The sequence below is a fragment of the Hemitrygon akajei genome, chromosome 8 (assembly GCF_048418815.1).
Source record: "Hemitrygon akajei chromosome 8, sHemAka1.3, whole genome shotgun sequence".
In the NCBI taxonomy this organism is placed as follows: Eukaryota; Metazoa; Chordata; class Chondrichthyes; order Myliobatiformes; family Dasyatidae; genus Hemitrygon; species Hemitrygon akajei.
In genome coordinates, this window is record NC_133131.1 from 34811990 (window position 1) to 34824603 (window position 12614).

A 12614-nucleotide genomic window follows, 5' to 3' on the forward strand; every position below is an offset into this window, starting at 1 on the left:
ACCTTAGGGTCCACGAATGTGGCTGCACAGGTTGATAGGGTGGATTCTGAAAGCTTGTGAAATACTTGCTTTTATTTGTTGAGGCATTGAGTTCAAAAGTCAGGAACTTATATTGCAGCTTTATGAAACTCTAACTGGACTTCATCTGGAATATTGCAGAGAGTTCTGGTCGCCTCTTTACAGGAAGGATGTAGGTGGTTTTGGAGAAGGTGCAGAAGAGGTTTACCAGGATATAGCCTGGAGTAGAGGTCTTGTGCTGTAATGAAAGGTTAGACAAGCTTGGGTTTTTTCTTTGGAACGACAGAGACACAGGGGAGATCTGATAGAGGTTTGTAAGATTATGGGAGGCATAGATAGAGTAGATAGACAGCATCTTTTTTTCTAGGGTTGAATGTCTAATACCAGAGGGCATGAATTTAAAGTGAGAGGGGAAAGTTCAAGGGAGATGTGAGGGGCAATTTTTTTTTTTTTTTTTAAATACACAGGGCGGGGTGGGTAGAATGTGCTGCCTGGTGTGGTGGTAGAGGCAGATACATTTTGGGTTTTTAAAGAGACATTCAGTTAGGCAGGTGAATGTGAGGGAGATGCAAGGTTATGGACATTGCATTGGCAGAAGGGATTAGTTTAGTTGACCATTTGATTAATAATTTAACTGGTTTGGCACAATGTTGTGGACCAAAGAAAAGCATGAAAGACCACAAGGCACAAGAACAGATAAACATCCAGTCCTGGAGTCTGGTCCACAATTCAATAGGACAGAGTTTATCCTGAGCCAAGTCCACTTTTTTGCCCAATCTCCGTGGGATTCCCAAGGTCTTAATGATCTCAGTCTTGAATGTACTCAATGAAAGAGCTAGAGAGTTCAAGAGATTTAACTGCAGGAAATCCTCTTCATCTTGGTGCTAAATGGATGCCCCTTCATCAGCCTCCACACAAAAGGAATCTCTATGCTAATTTGCTATTATCACTATTCCTGCATCTTCAGACTAAGAAAAAAGTGTTCCCTTAGGAAAATAAATGGTTCTTGCAGAGACCCATTCCAAAGAAGCCTAGGCACTAGACAGATTGGCATCAGTAAGAGATGCAACTGCTAGCTTTAACACTCCACCTACAGTGACAGCACCTCAACCTACAGTAAACAGATGGGTGGGCACTGACTGTTTCACTATTTGTCTGCAGGAGATTTACTTGCACTTTGCTTTCTTTTGATTTCATTGTCTGTTTACTCCTAAACCAATTCAGTCTTGTCAAAAGTTCCGATTAAAATCCATCAATACGGCTGGATCATTACTCTCCTTACCAGATTCAAATAAGTATGTAAAACCCAATAGAATTAGAAAAACTTCAGCAAAACTAGATTTAAAAAAAGTCTAATGACTGCTAGCAACTGGACTTCCCCAATACCAAGCATTTTGAAAACGTTTTTTTTAAACTACAGAATTAGATTATCTAATTATACTCTCCACATGCTTTACTAACCTTTATTTTTCTTCCATATGTTATTTAAGAAAGATAATGAAACTGGTGTAACAAGTTCATTAGAAACAAGAGTCACTCATTGTAAACCTCAAAAGCTTTGCATAATCAACCTGTATACATTGCTCTAATCGGCTGGCTGTCCTCCAGCTGCTCTCATCACTGCTGGCAACGTCCCATCCAGTTTTTCCAGAAAGTGAGGTCAGACTGTATCACCAATGCAGATGGATAATCTGGCGGTACTGACCTCAGACTCTACAGCATCTCCAGACTTCAGGTGGAGATGGTTAAAGACACAGGTGAACACCTTCTCATCAACCCTGCAAGTAGAACTCCCATGGGTAAAAGCAGATAGCTCAGCCCAGCCTTGGATGGACTTTGCCTTTTTGTGAAAGGCAGTAACAGCTAGATCTGGTGTTATTCTCTGACCACCGCCTATTTTGGGCTGACTGTCATGCCAGGAAAGCAGTAGGCAAGGGGACATGGAACTCGAACTCAAGGCTGCTGAGCCTGGAGGAGAACATTGATAAACACTAAAGGGACTAGTAGGTTGATTCCCAGATGGGCAGGTGGGAAGCAACCAATGAGAATGCCAAAGAGTTCTTCATTCTCAAAGACATTCAGAAAGAAAGACAGAGTCAAGGGAAACTGTGCCAACTCCAGCAAGACCTGCAGTATGTTTTCCGTCTGCAGCCGAAGATGGTTGTGAGGGAGGAACTTGCTCTTTACCTCGAAGTTCTCCAAGATGATCTTCCAATCCAGTGTTCACCTTGGCCAGCAAGATGAAATGAGCTCACATTATTTCTCCCAAAAGGTTCATGTGGTAGCTCTGTGATTCACAGCCTTAAGGAAGATGATGCCTCAGAAACATCCTTGCGGATAGACATAGAGAATTTGTTAATCCTTCTATGCTGTCTGTATGACAAATGCCTCCTAGAACTTTGTGTCCTCCACTAGAGAACTTAAACAATAAGTGAGAGAGTCTCGACCAGCTACTAACCCAGGAGTTAACAGACTATCCATTCTCTTGAGCAGAATAAAACCCCACAAGTTGATAACCTGCTGACTGAGGTGTTGAACCATCTGGATAGGTATAACATCATGCTTCTGGCTGGCAGCACGTCATCACCCTCATCTTCAAGCAGAAGAGGAAAACAAGCAACATCAGAAATTGGAGACCTACACCACTGTTGAATATGGATAACAAGATCCTGTTCACCACCAGTCAGGTCAAGTCTGTCCTATGTGCAGGGCAAGGCGATGAACACTTTTCTGGCCAGCTCAGACCAGGAGATTGCCTTTGACAAGATAGTGCACGTGCATTAAGGGCAGAAGATAATGCAGATACGAGAACCAAATGGAAGCAAAGAAAATCTGCTGGAGGAACTCAGCAGAATAGGCAGCATCTTTTGGGGGGGGGGGGAATAGAGGGGGAAGTTGTTTACATGTCAGTTGAGACTCTGTATCTCAAGTCCTGAACCTTAGAAAAGCCATGCTTTAATTGTATGAATTAAATTTATTTTGAAGCAAAGTTTGTGAAGTACCAGGACTTCTCTGAAGATAACACAGGAAAATATTTGTCCCACTGAGTCCATATTGGCTCTCTGCATAATCCAGTCAGTCCCATTCTTCTGCTTATGCAAACAGCCCTGAAAATTTGTTTTCCCTGTTCCTATCCAATTTCTATCTGAAATTAATAGCTCCTGCTTCTACCACAATCATAAGCAGAGTGCTCCAGATCATTACTACTTTCTTCCCCACGTCATCAACCCCACCATATATCTTGCCCAAAATCAAAATTCACTCCCTTTTGTCCTAGTTAAAACTTTCCTTTCCCCGATCTTATCTAAATTGGTCATGAACTTGTACATTTTTACTGAGTTGTACAAGATCTCATGATCAAGGAAATGAAGTTTTTCCTCATCCTTTTTTGTTTCTTTAGAACCACTCCAACCTCACCATGCAGCTAAAATCCTTTAATCATTTTGATATATCAGCTTTGCTTCATCCTTATAAACCTTCACCTGCATTTGAAAAGTGACCTGAAGTGAACACAATATCATAGTTTTTACCTGGTGAGAGCTTTATGAAGATTCAACACCACTTCCCTGCTTTTGTATTCACTGGCTCCATACCAAAGATCCCATACACATCATTAAGAACTCTTTCAGTGTACCTTGCCATCTTCAATGCTGCGTTCATATAAATTGTCAGGTCTATTTCTCCAACCACTTCAGAACTTGCTATGTCTATATTGCACATGATGCTGACTTCATTATGTCCTACTGAAGTTTGCTGGAACTATCCTCACTTTGTTACACCTCTATTTTGAGCATCTCCAAAGCTTGTGATTGCTTATTTGTGTTCCCTTTAAAATAGAACATCAGCATGCTTATGGGCTGTATTAACTGACGAAGATTACAGAGCTAGAACCGCTGTTGCCATTGGGTCAGGCTAGCACCCACTGACAATCTCCAACCTTCAGATTGAAACAGATTTAGAAATTTATACAGGACTTCACTAATCAGCAACTCCAAGCTGATCTCATACCACTCCAACACATTTTTATATTTTCATATCCTTTTGTAATATCTTAAATGAATGCACAGTTTATGCATTTTCTTTGAGCCTGCTAAGTACACATGTATGCAAACTGAGCTCAAACCAATTGGCGTCTATCACAGACCAAAAGGGAGAAGGATAACAGGTCTTCCTGAAATTTCCCTACCATGAATTTTCTTGCCACAGATGACAATGATCAATGATATACAATACATTCAATTATATAAACACATGAATTATATTCATCTTTACAACTGCATCTCAAGTTGCAATGAAATCTCTGTAGCTCTGAAAGCTTAAAACTCTGTTTCAAATTACTACCATCTCACCTGCTCAAAGAACTCATCCATGAAGTGGTCTCTGTCCACATTGACGCTGACTTCATCATCATCATCGCTGTCCTTTGCCTGCAAAGGAATGAACAATAGTTACAACACTATCAGGGGTGTAGCCCCAAAATTCAAGTAATGGGGATCTGAGAATCAGCATTCATTTTAAGATGAAAATAAAATACACCATTAAAAAATATAATACAAACATGCTCAGTAATAGGGCACTAACTAGGAAGTGTCACTTTTACAATGGGAATCTAAGCTCATTAGACTGCAGATTTGAAGACTCATTTCCATAAATCTAAGAATTAAAAAACAGAAGTGATTAAGAGTGGGTTTACTTTGATGAATTTGATCACTAATTGACATTTCCCCCCATTGACGCCAGAAATAAAATTGCATCAATGCTGAAATCTCACAAAATTGGTCGGAGCATTTGCAATGCCCATTCACTGGTGGCGTGCGCACAAGTCCAGCATGGATAATGAAAGGGACTGTCCACCTACCTGATCTATCATGTGCCTCCTGCACCCCAAATTCTAACCTCCACAGCAGAGTTCGCATGTATCTCATTTGCCTTATCAGTCAACTCAGAATTTCAAAGTTCAAGGTAAATTTATAAGCAAAGTACATATGTCACCAGATACAACCCCCAAGATTCATTATCTTATGGGCATACTCAATAAATCCACAGAATAATAACCATAACAGAGTCAATGAAAGACTGCACCAACTTGGCCATTTAGCCAGAGTGGAAAAGACAACAAACTGTGCAAATAAAAACCATGCTCCTGGACTGCCAGATTTTCAGAGCGGGAGTTGAAGTCATACTCAGTCCTGAAGGACAAACCAGCAAGAAGGAACTCCAACAGATCTATTGCTAAGGTTTTTGGTCAAAGGTTCAACATGGGCATACACAGAGGCTGATGTATGACAGTGATTCTTCTACATGTCATTAGATTACAAAGACAACAGGAATATAACAAAGTGCAGTTATTATAATGAAAGGTTAATTACTAGGAAGGGACAGGGTAACACTGACAACTTTATTTGATGTTATAAGCAAAATAAAGCAGAGATTGAATGAAGTTCTCTCTATAAGCTTCAGATGCCTATGTACAGTGAGTTTCCTAGTATACTGCAGTGGCAGTTTTGACCACAAAAATTGTTCATCTGTGCCATACAAATAGGCAGGTGAGCTTGATAATGATGAAATGCTCGAGGACTCTGAATGTCACCACAACCATGAAGCTTAGAGGAAAGATGTGAAGAAATATGCTCCTGACAGAATTCAGCTGAGTCAACAGATAAAATTAGGATGCTAATCAGGAGTTATTGACCCAAAGAGAGAACACCTTGACTATTGCTAAAGGGAGAGGTCATGAAAGCAGCTGATGTATGGACTCTGTACCGACAATCCACAACTGCAGTCCAGTAGGAATCATATCCTGTTGGGTAGAGGAATCTGACTCTAGTTATGCAAGTGCACAAGTACACTACTGGAGACATTGCATTATGTTCAAGTTAAAATGGATTAACTGTGCTGCAAATGAATAAGTCCTTCTATAAAGGCTATTTCCAATACTGCCAACATTGAGGCCCTAATTACCATCATCTTGCACAGAACAAGATGGAAACTCTTGGACATCCCCTCATACCCATCACTGAACCACATCCCCGCCAACAATCATAAGGCCACCATTTGCAAGACTGTCACAGTTAACTCTTCGGGATATTGCCTCTCACAACCTCCAAGCTGATAGAAATGAGCTGAACTAGAATGGGGAACTACAGTATCTCTTACCCAAGATTCACAAACAGACAGACTTTATGGGCCCATTCCTACTTGCTCTTGCCCCACTCAATTTATTTTGTCCCCCATCCCCCAGTCTAGTCTCTTCTCCCCTACATCTAGGACACCTTGTATGTTCTCCATCCTTTAACAACTTCCAAACCACTGGCCCCCACTGCCTCAGGTTACCATGGTCATCCAGTTTCTATACACTTCCTTTCCCCCTATCAGGAAATGTCAGGGTAGTCCATTTCTTTTCTGAACATAAATACAATTAATTCCCTCTACTAATACACTTCTCTGTCTGGTGGAACTCGAGTTTACTCTGAACAACTCATCTTTCCATTCCCTTTACTTTATGCACATCAAGTGCATAGCCACAGGCGCTCAAGCAGGCCCTGCCTATGCATGTTTTTGTTGTAAAACACTACTTCTCAACTCCTTCTCCACTATATTGGTGGTTGCATCTGTGCAGAACTCACTGTTTTCATAAATTTCCACTAACCTCTATCTTGCCCTCACATTCACCTGACACTATTTTCAACAGCTCTTCCCTTTCCTGATGTTTGCCTCTATCTCAGGAGGAAAATGATCCACTGACACTTACTACAAACCCACTGAATTCCACAACTACCTAGGCTATACTACATCTCTTCCATCTCTTGCAATGATGCCTGCACCCTCTCTAGTTTTTTTTTTATCTCTGTTACATCTGGTCTGGAGACAAGCCCTTTCACTTCAGCACATTTCCAATGTTCTTTTGCAGGAAACATACCTCCACCTCCCTCCCCCACATTGCCTCCATTTCTCTCACTTCTGCTCTCACCATACCTCCTCCCAGACAGGATAGACATAGAGTTCCCTTGGTCTTTGACATTTGCCCTACCAGCACATCATTCTTTGACATTTCTGCCAGCTCTGAGCTAATGTCCAGTACCACCTTCTCCTCCCCAGCCCTTTCTTCCACAATGACCACACTCTTCATGACTGCTGGTTCTCTCATTCCTCTCCTTCCAAAAGCACAATCACTTAAAACTGGAAGGGATGCAAAACCTGTCCTTGCACCTCCTCCTTCACTACCACCCAGGAAACTTCTATTGAAGCAGAGGTTCATGTACACCTCTTCCAATCTTGTCTATTGTTTCTGGTGCTCATGATGTGGCTTTCTTGACACTGGTAGACCAAGCACAGACTAGGCAACTGGTCTGCCATGCAGCTGCACTCTGTATTCAATGACCATCTAGAGTTTCCAAGTGCAAGCCATCTTAATTTCCTTTTCCATTTCCACACGGACCTATCCGCCCTCAGGTGTCTCCATTGCTTGGATGAGACTGAACATAAACAAGACGAATAGCATCTCATATTCTGCCTGGGTTGGCAACAACTCAATGGCATGAGCGCTGAACTCTCTTGTTTCAGGTAACTTGATTCCCCACCACCACCCCACCACTTTTTGCTTCCTCTCTCCTGATTTACCTAGATCCCATCTCTCTCTCACTCTCTCTCACACACACACACTTACTTCTCTCCAAATTACGCCCCAGCTCCCATCTCCCAGCTTTTCCATCTGCAAATCACTCAGACTCCTCCCATGGGGTCCAATTCCCCACCTGCCTAACCTTACCTCCTTAACTTGGCTCCTCTTCACCTTTTTTTAATCAGATTCCATAATCTGCAAACATTTGTTGTCTCCAGTCATCCCTCATTATCTTCACCCTGATTCCTGTCAATCAACTCTACTCACCTGGATCCACCTCACAGGTCTTGCCCTACTCCTAGACCTTCACCAGCCATCTTCCCTTTACTTTCAATCCAGTTGAAGGAACTCCACTTGAAATTTCGACCATTCACTTCCCTTCAGAGGCCATCTGACCCACCATGTTCTTCCAGCAGCTCATTTTGGGTTTCTAATTGCATTCAGCTTTATTGGGCAGACCACAGTGTATACATTTCCTATATTAGACTCCCAAAGCAGACACTGTTCTCAGTCACATAATGGGAAGAGAGCAGCTTGACAGAGGAAAATTTAATGAACGTCCACAGTGCCTCTTCGAAAAAATTGCAATATCCTCACCGATTCCAGGGAATCCCTGGCCCACAATCACTTAGAAAAAAGTATTCAGCAGAGCTGTGCTTCAGAGGCACCACAGAAATCCTGGGAAAAAGGTAGAATAAGTACGCCAGATCACAAGTGATCCCCCAGACTATCCTTTCCCAAAATCTGATAGAGTCTGTTGGTCTCTCTTTGGCTTCATCAGTCAAATGGGAACAGCAGTGGAAATCAGTCATCTGAGAGACTGCCTAAGAGGCATTTACAGTGCCTTGGACCATCTGTTCCTTACATCCCAGGTAGTTACACCAGCTCTGTCTCCTGGCCCAGATCAACATTCATCTCCTTTCCAGTCTGGGAAAAATTGCAAATCCCCATCTCAGCCTATGATAACACATTTCACAAATTAATTCACATTAATTCCTATAACCAACTAGCAGCATATTTTGCTGAAAAGCATTATTTTCAGAAAACCAATTAGCAGAATTACTGAATTCTGATTTTCAATACTTAAACGTTTTACTCCCAGGTATTATTTGGGGTGAATTACCTTTAGGAAGGGTATCAGTCCTCAACCCCAAATCCTGTATTGCTGCTGTATCCCTTCTCTAGTATTTGCTGCCTATAGACTAGTGGTCACCAACCTTTTTAAGCCCAAGATCCCCTACATCAGCCTTAGTGAAAGGCAAGATTGACCCCAGATCGATTAGTTACACGGATGTGCACCGGGGCAGAAAAGACTGGAAGTAAAACCCTGCAACCCGGAAGTAGAAATAATGTATGGACACCACCCTTTTTTGCCCTGCAGACCGATTTAATATTGACAATATTCTTGCAGACTGGCTGACGGCGTTGGGGGGGGGGGGGGGGGGGTGGGTTTTAACCACGACGAGAATACAGCGATACTCGAAGCAGGTTCCTTATGTCCAGTCTATTCCGCAATGTAGTTTTCGTGGCTTTCGGCACTTAGCTTCTGTCCTGTGCTGCTCACGTTTTTTCCCACTGAAAAAACTCTACAGGTTTGTCTCTAAGTGCAGTGTGCTTGGACTTAAGGTACCAAAGCAGTTTTGAGGGCTTCATTGCCTCATTAGACAGCCTCCGGGCCCAAACTCCAGCCTCCCACCCGCCTGCTGCCAGACACCTTGGCCAGGTGCAGCTGTTCCCGTGCTGGGGCCGCAGAAGTCGCAGTGGGGCAAGTCCGGGAGCAACCGACTGAGCGAGGAGTGTGACAGGGAGCGGGCCCGCCCCCCTTTTGTAGGATCTATTGGCAACAGAAGTTTGTTTCGGTAGATCGCAGCGAGATAGCTGCTCTGTTACTTACGAAACCCTGAGCCTGAATTAGGTCGTCTGCAAATATTTTAGCACTGGTTCCCCACGAACATTCAGTGTGCTAAACATGTTTAGAGGGCCGTGCCCATCTGTCCGCACTCCAGGCCAGTAGCAGCGGCACTTCTCGCTGGCCGGTTACCCGAGGCCAACCAGTGATCCCTGGCGGGAGGGTATTTAGCTGATTGATGACCTCTCGTGTGTTCAAGTTCAACAGTGGGCTGACAGGGAATGAGGAAAGGTGCAGCTGACTGCCTCGCGGCCCGGTGGTTGGGGACCAGTGAATTACACTGTGTAGTGCGGGGAAGCTACACGCACGCACACTGGGCAGAAAGAACGGAACTAAAACCCCACAACCGGGGGGAGGAGAGGGGGAGAGGGGGAGAGGGGGAGAGGGGGAGAGGGGGGAGAGGGGGAGAGGGGGAGAGGGGAGAGGGGGAGAGGGGGGAGGAGGGGGAGAGGTGGAGGGGGAGAGGGGGAGAGGGGAGGAGAGGGAGAGGGGGAGAGGGGGTGAGGGGGAGAGGGGAGAGGGGGAGAGGGGAGAGAGGGGGGAGAGAGAGAGAGAGAGAGAGAGAGAATGTATGTTTATTGTATTTAGTTATAAAGTCTTTAATATATATCTATTTATTTATTTAATTTCGGGGTCTACTGGGAAGACTCAAAGATCAACCAGTTGATCACCATTGACGAATTGGCAACCACTAATATAGACTATGGACACAGCTTAACAGATCCGCAAAGAAGATTTTGCTGAAATTATTGCAAGGGTTATATGAAAGTTCATGTCAGGAACTTCAGGAAGGCAAATGTTGCTCTCACAACCAATAAAACTTGAAGCCCTCACAGTGGAAGTGACAAACTCATAGCCCTTGGTCTCTGCATCACACGGTCCTGCGGTAAGTAACCAATAAGAGCACAAGCACTTGATAGCGGTCAGGGTTTAATTGAATCATCCATTCAATTGTCATCAGTCATTCCTATTTAAGACCAACCTGTTATTAATCTGGAGCAGAAGCAAGTTAACTACTGCGGGAACCTGTATCTGAAGGTGCAAGATCAATTGCAATGCAGCTGTTGAAAAGGCCAGTCCAATAAAGAACATAGCAGATTGTTCAATAACCACATTTATAATCCCTGTTGTGCATGCTCATGCCCACACGTATTCTTCAAACAATCATATTGCGTATAGATGCTCCCTGGATCTCTGGATACATTATTAATTCACTTCAATCAACTACTAACAGACATACACAAAATCCACAGTTCAACTGGTTAAACTGATATGTACTGATAAAAGTAATCAGAAAAGGCACTAAATGAAATCTATCAACATTGGTGCAAATAGAAAAAGACCAAGATTTACTTTTATACATATTTGCTAACTTAAATCGATATAGTTATTGATGAAAGCGAATGCCCAATACATTAATGGGAATTATGTGCATGGTGATTGATAACAAATACAATTACAGGAGCTTGAGACAGTCACATTTCAGCAGGCAGAGATTAATGCTGCTCTTTTGGCTTCTTCAGTTCTGCCCCATACTAACAGATGTCCAATTTAAAATACCAATGCAAAACGGAATTTGGAATTTTAAAGCATCTTGTGTTTTGTAACTCTAGACACTAATCAAAAGAAAAACAATGTCACAGGAGCCGGGGGTGGGGGGGGGGGCGGTATTAGACTGTTTAGCTTTCTTTCCTTTATTTCTTAAGTGAGGCACTCACATATGATGTGGTGGTGTAATGACTTATGGTATTCAAGTACTTTTACATACAACCCAATTATAAAAGCAAAGAATGCTTACACAATATATTTACAAAATTACTCAAGTACGACTGAATCACTACACTTCTCCTTGCTTAGCTATAAACTCAACTCAATTTAGAATGCATCCCGACTCAAATATGTAATGCATTGTCTCTAGTCCTTCTATATACTGTTATGGATTACGGATTCAGCAACGATGAATAGATAAGTGAGGCAGGGGTTTTTTTTTTATAACGAATAAACCATTTATTAAACACTGGAAAACAAACCCCAAAAGTAAACGAACGACTAACGCAACCGGAATTCAGCTGCTGTGCGGCAGCTTGAACAGTTCCTAAAGGGATAAAGCTAAAACAGTTCTTAAAGCGATGTTGCAAAGACAGTTCTTCCAAGTAGTACTGCAAAAGTTCAAAATGCTTACAGTCCATTAAAGGAGAGACTTTTTTTTAATATAGACGATTTAAATTCTCTTTCACGTCGTGTTGTTGTGGTTCCCAGTCGAACTATACTTTTCCCGGAGAATTTACGAAGATGAAAATGAAACGGCTTAAAGGCTCTGATCTTTCCTTGACGAAACTGTGCACCCAACCCTTTCTGCTATTATTGCAGGGGCTAACATGGGCACAGCCAACAAATTCCTTCCGAATGAGGATCAAACAAGGTCAAACCTGTTTCACCATCAAAATCGACTTTCCTCGATCTTTTAGCTCCCGATCTCCGATTTTCACTCTCCACTGATTCTCAACTGGCAGTATTATAAAGAAACTGCTGGCAATGACCTATTAAACTTTAGGCATTAAATAAAACTCTGCCTTTCAACAGAACCGCGTCATAATATTGGATCATGCAGTAGCATGAAGTCAAAATGGCAAATCCAGCCACGAACTGCCCCTCCTCACAGGGAGGGGTCCTCCTTTTATACCCGGTTGAAAAACCTGTCACATGACCTCTACTGGCGGGAAAATGACATCACTCCACCATCACAAGACTATTACCTTAGGTCCAACATAGCTTCAACACCACTGTCACGTGACAAGTACAAGATACCTATGGGTACGTAACAATACACAGTATACTATATAATACTCTATGATGTAGACAACAACAGAGTCAATTTTAAATTGTCTAAATTAAGTCTAAGGATTTAATTGCTATGGAGACTTTCTTTTCTTGTGGGGTAATATATTTCCTGACAAGGTTGGGTGGGGGGGTGGAGTTTACACTCTGCAGGTGAGCCTTGTGGCTGTGAAACAATCTAAGGTTCTGGGGCCTCCTCCATGATGGTTGTAGTTGACTCTGGGACTG

At 42.7% G+C, this 12614-nt stretch overlaps 1 protein-coding gene across 2 annotated transcripts in view; it reads right to left on the bottom strand.

Annotated features, from left to right (window-relative positions):
* The window catches only part of LOC140731786 (syntaxin-1A), a 301889-nt gene that overhangs the window by 251114 nt on the left and 38161 nt on the right, over nucleotides 1-12614 (bottom strand). For both annotated transcript variants that reach the window (XM_073053580.1, XM_073053581.1), the window contains exon 2: nucleotides 4368-4445. In XM_073053580.1, coding sequence (XP_072909681.1) covers nucleotides 4368-4445 — 78 coding nt within the window. The remainder of the gene's footprint in view (nucleotides 1-4367; nucleotides 4446-12614) is intronic.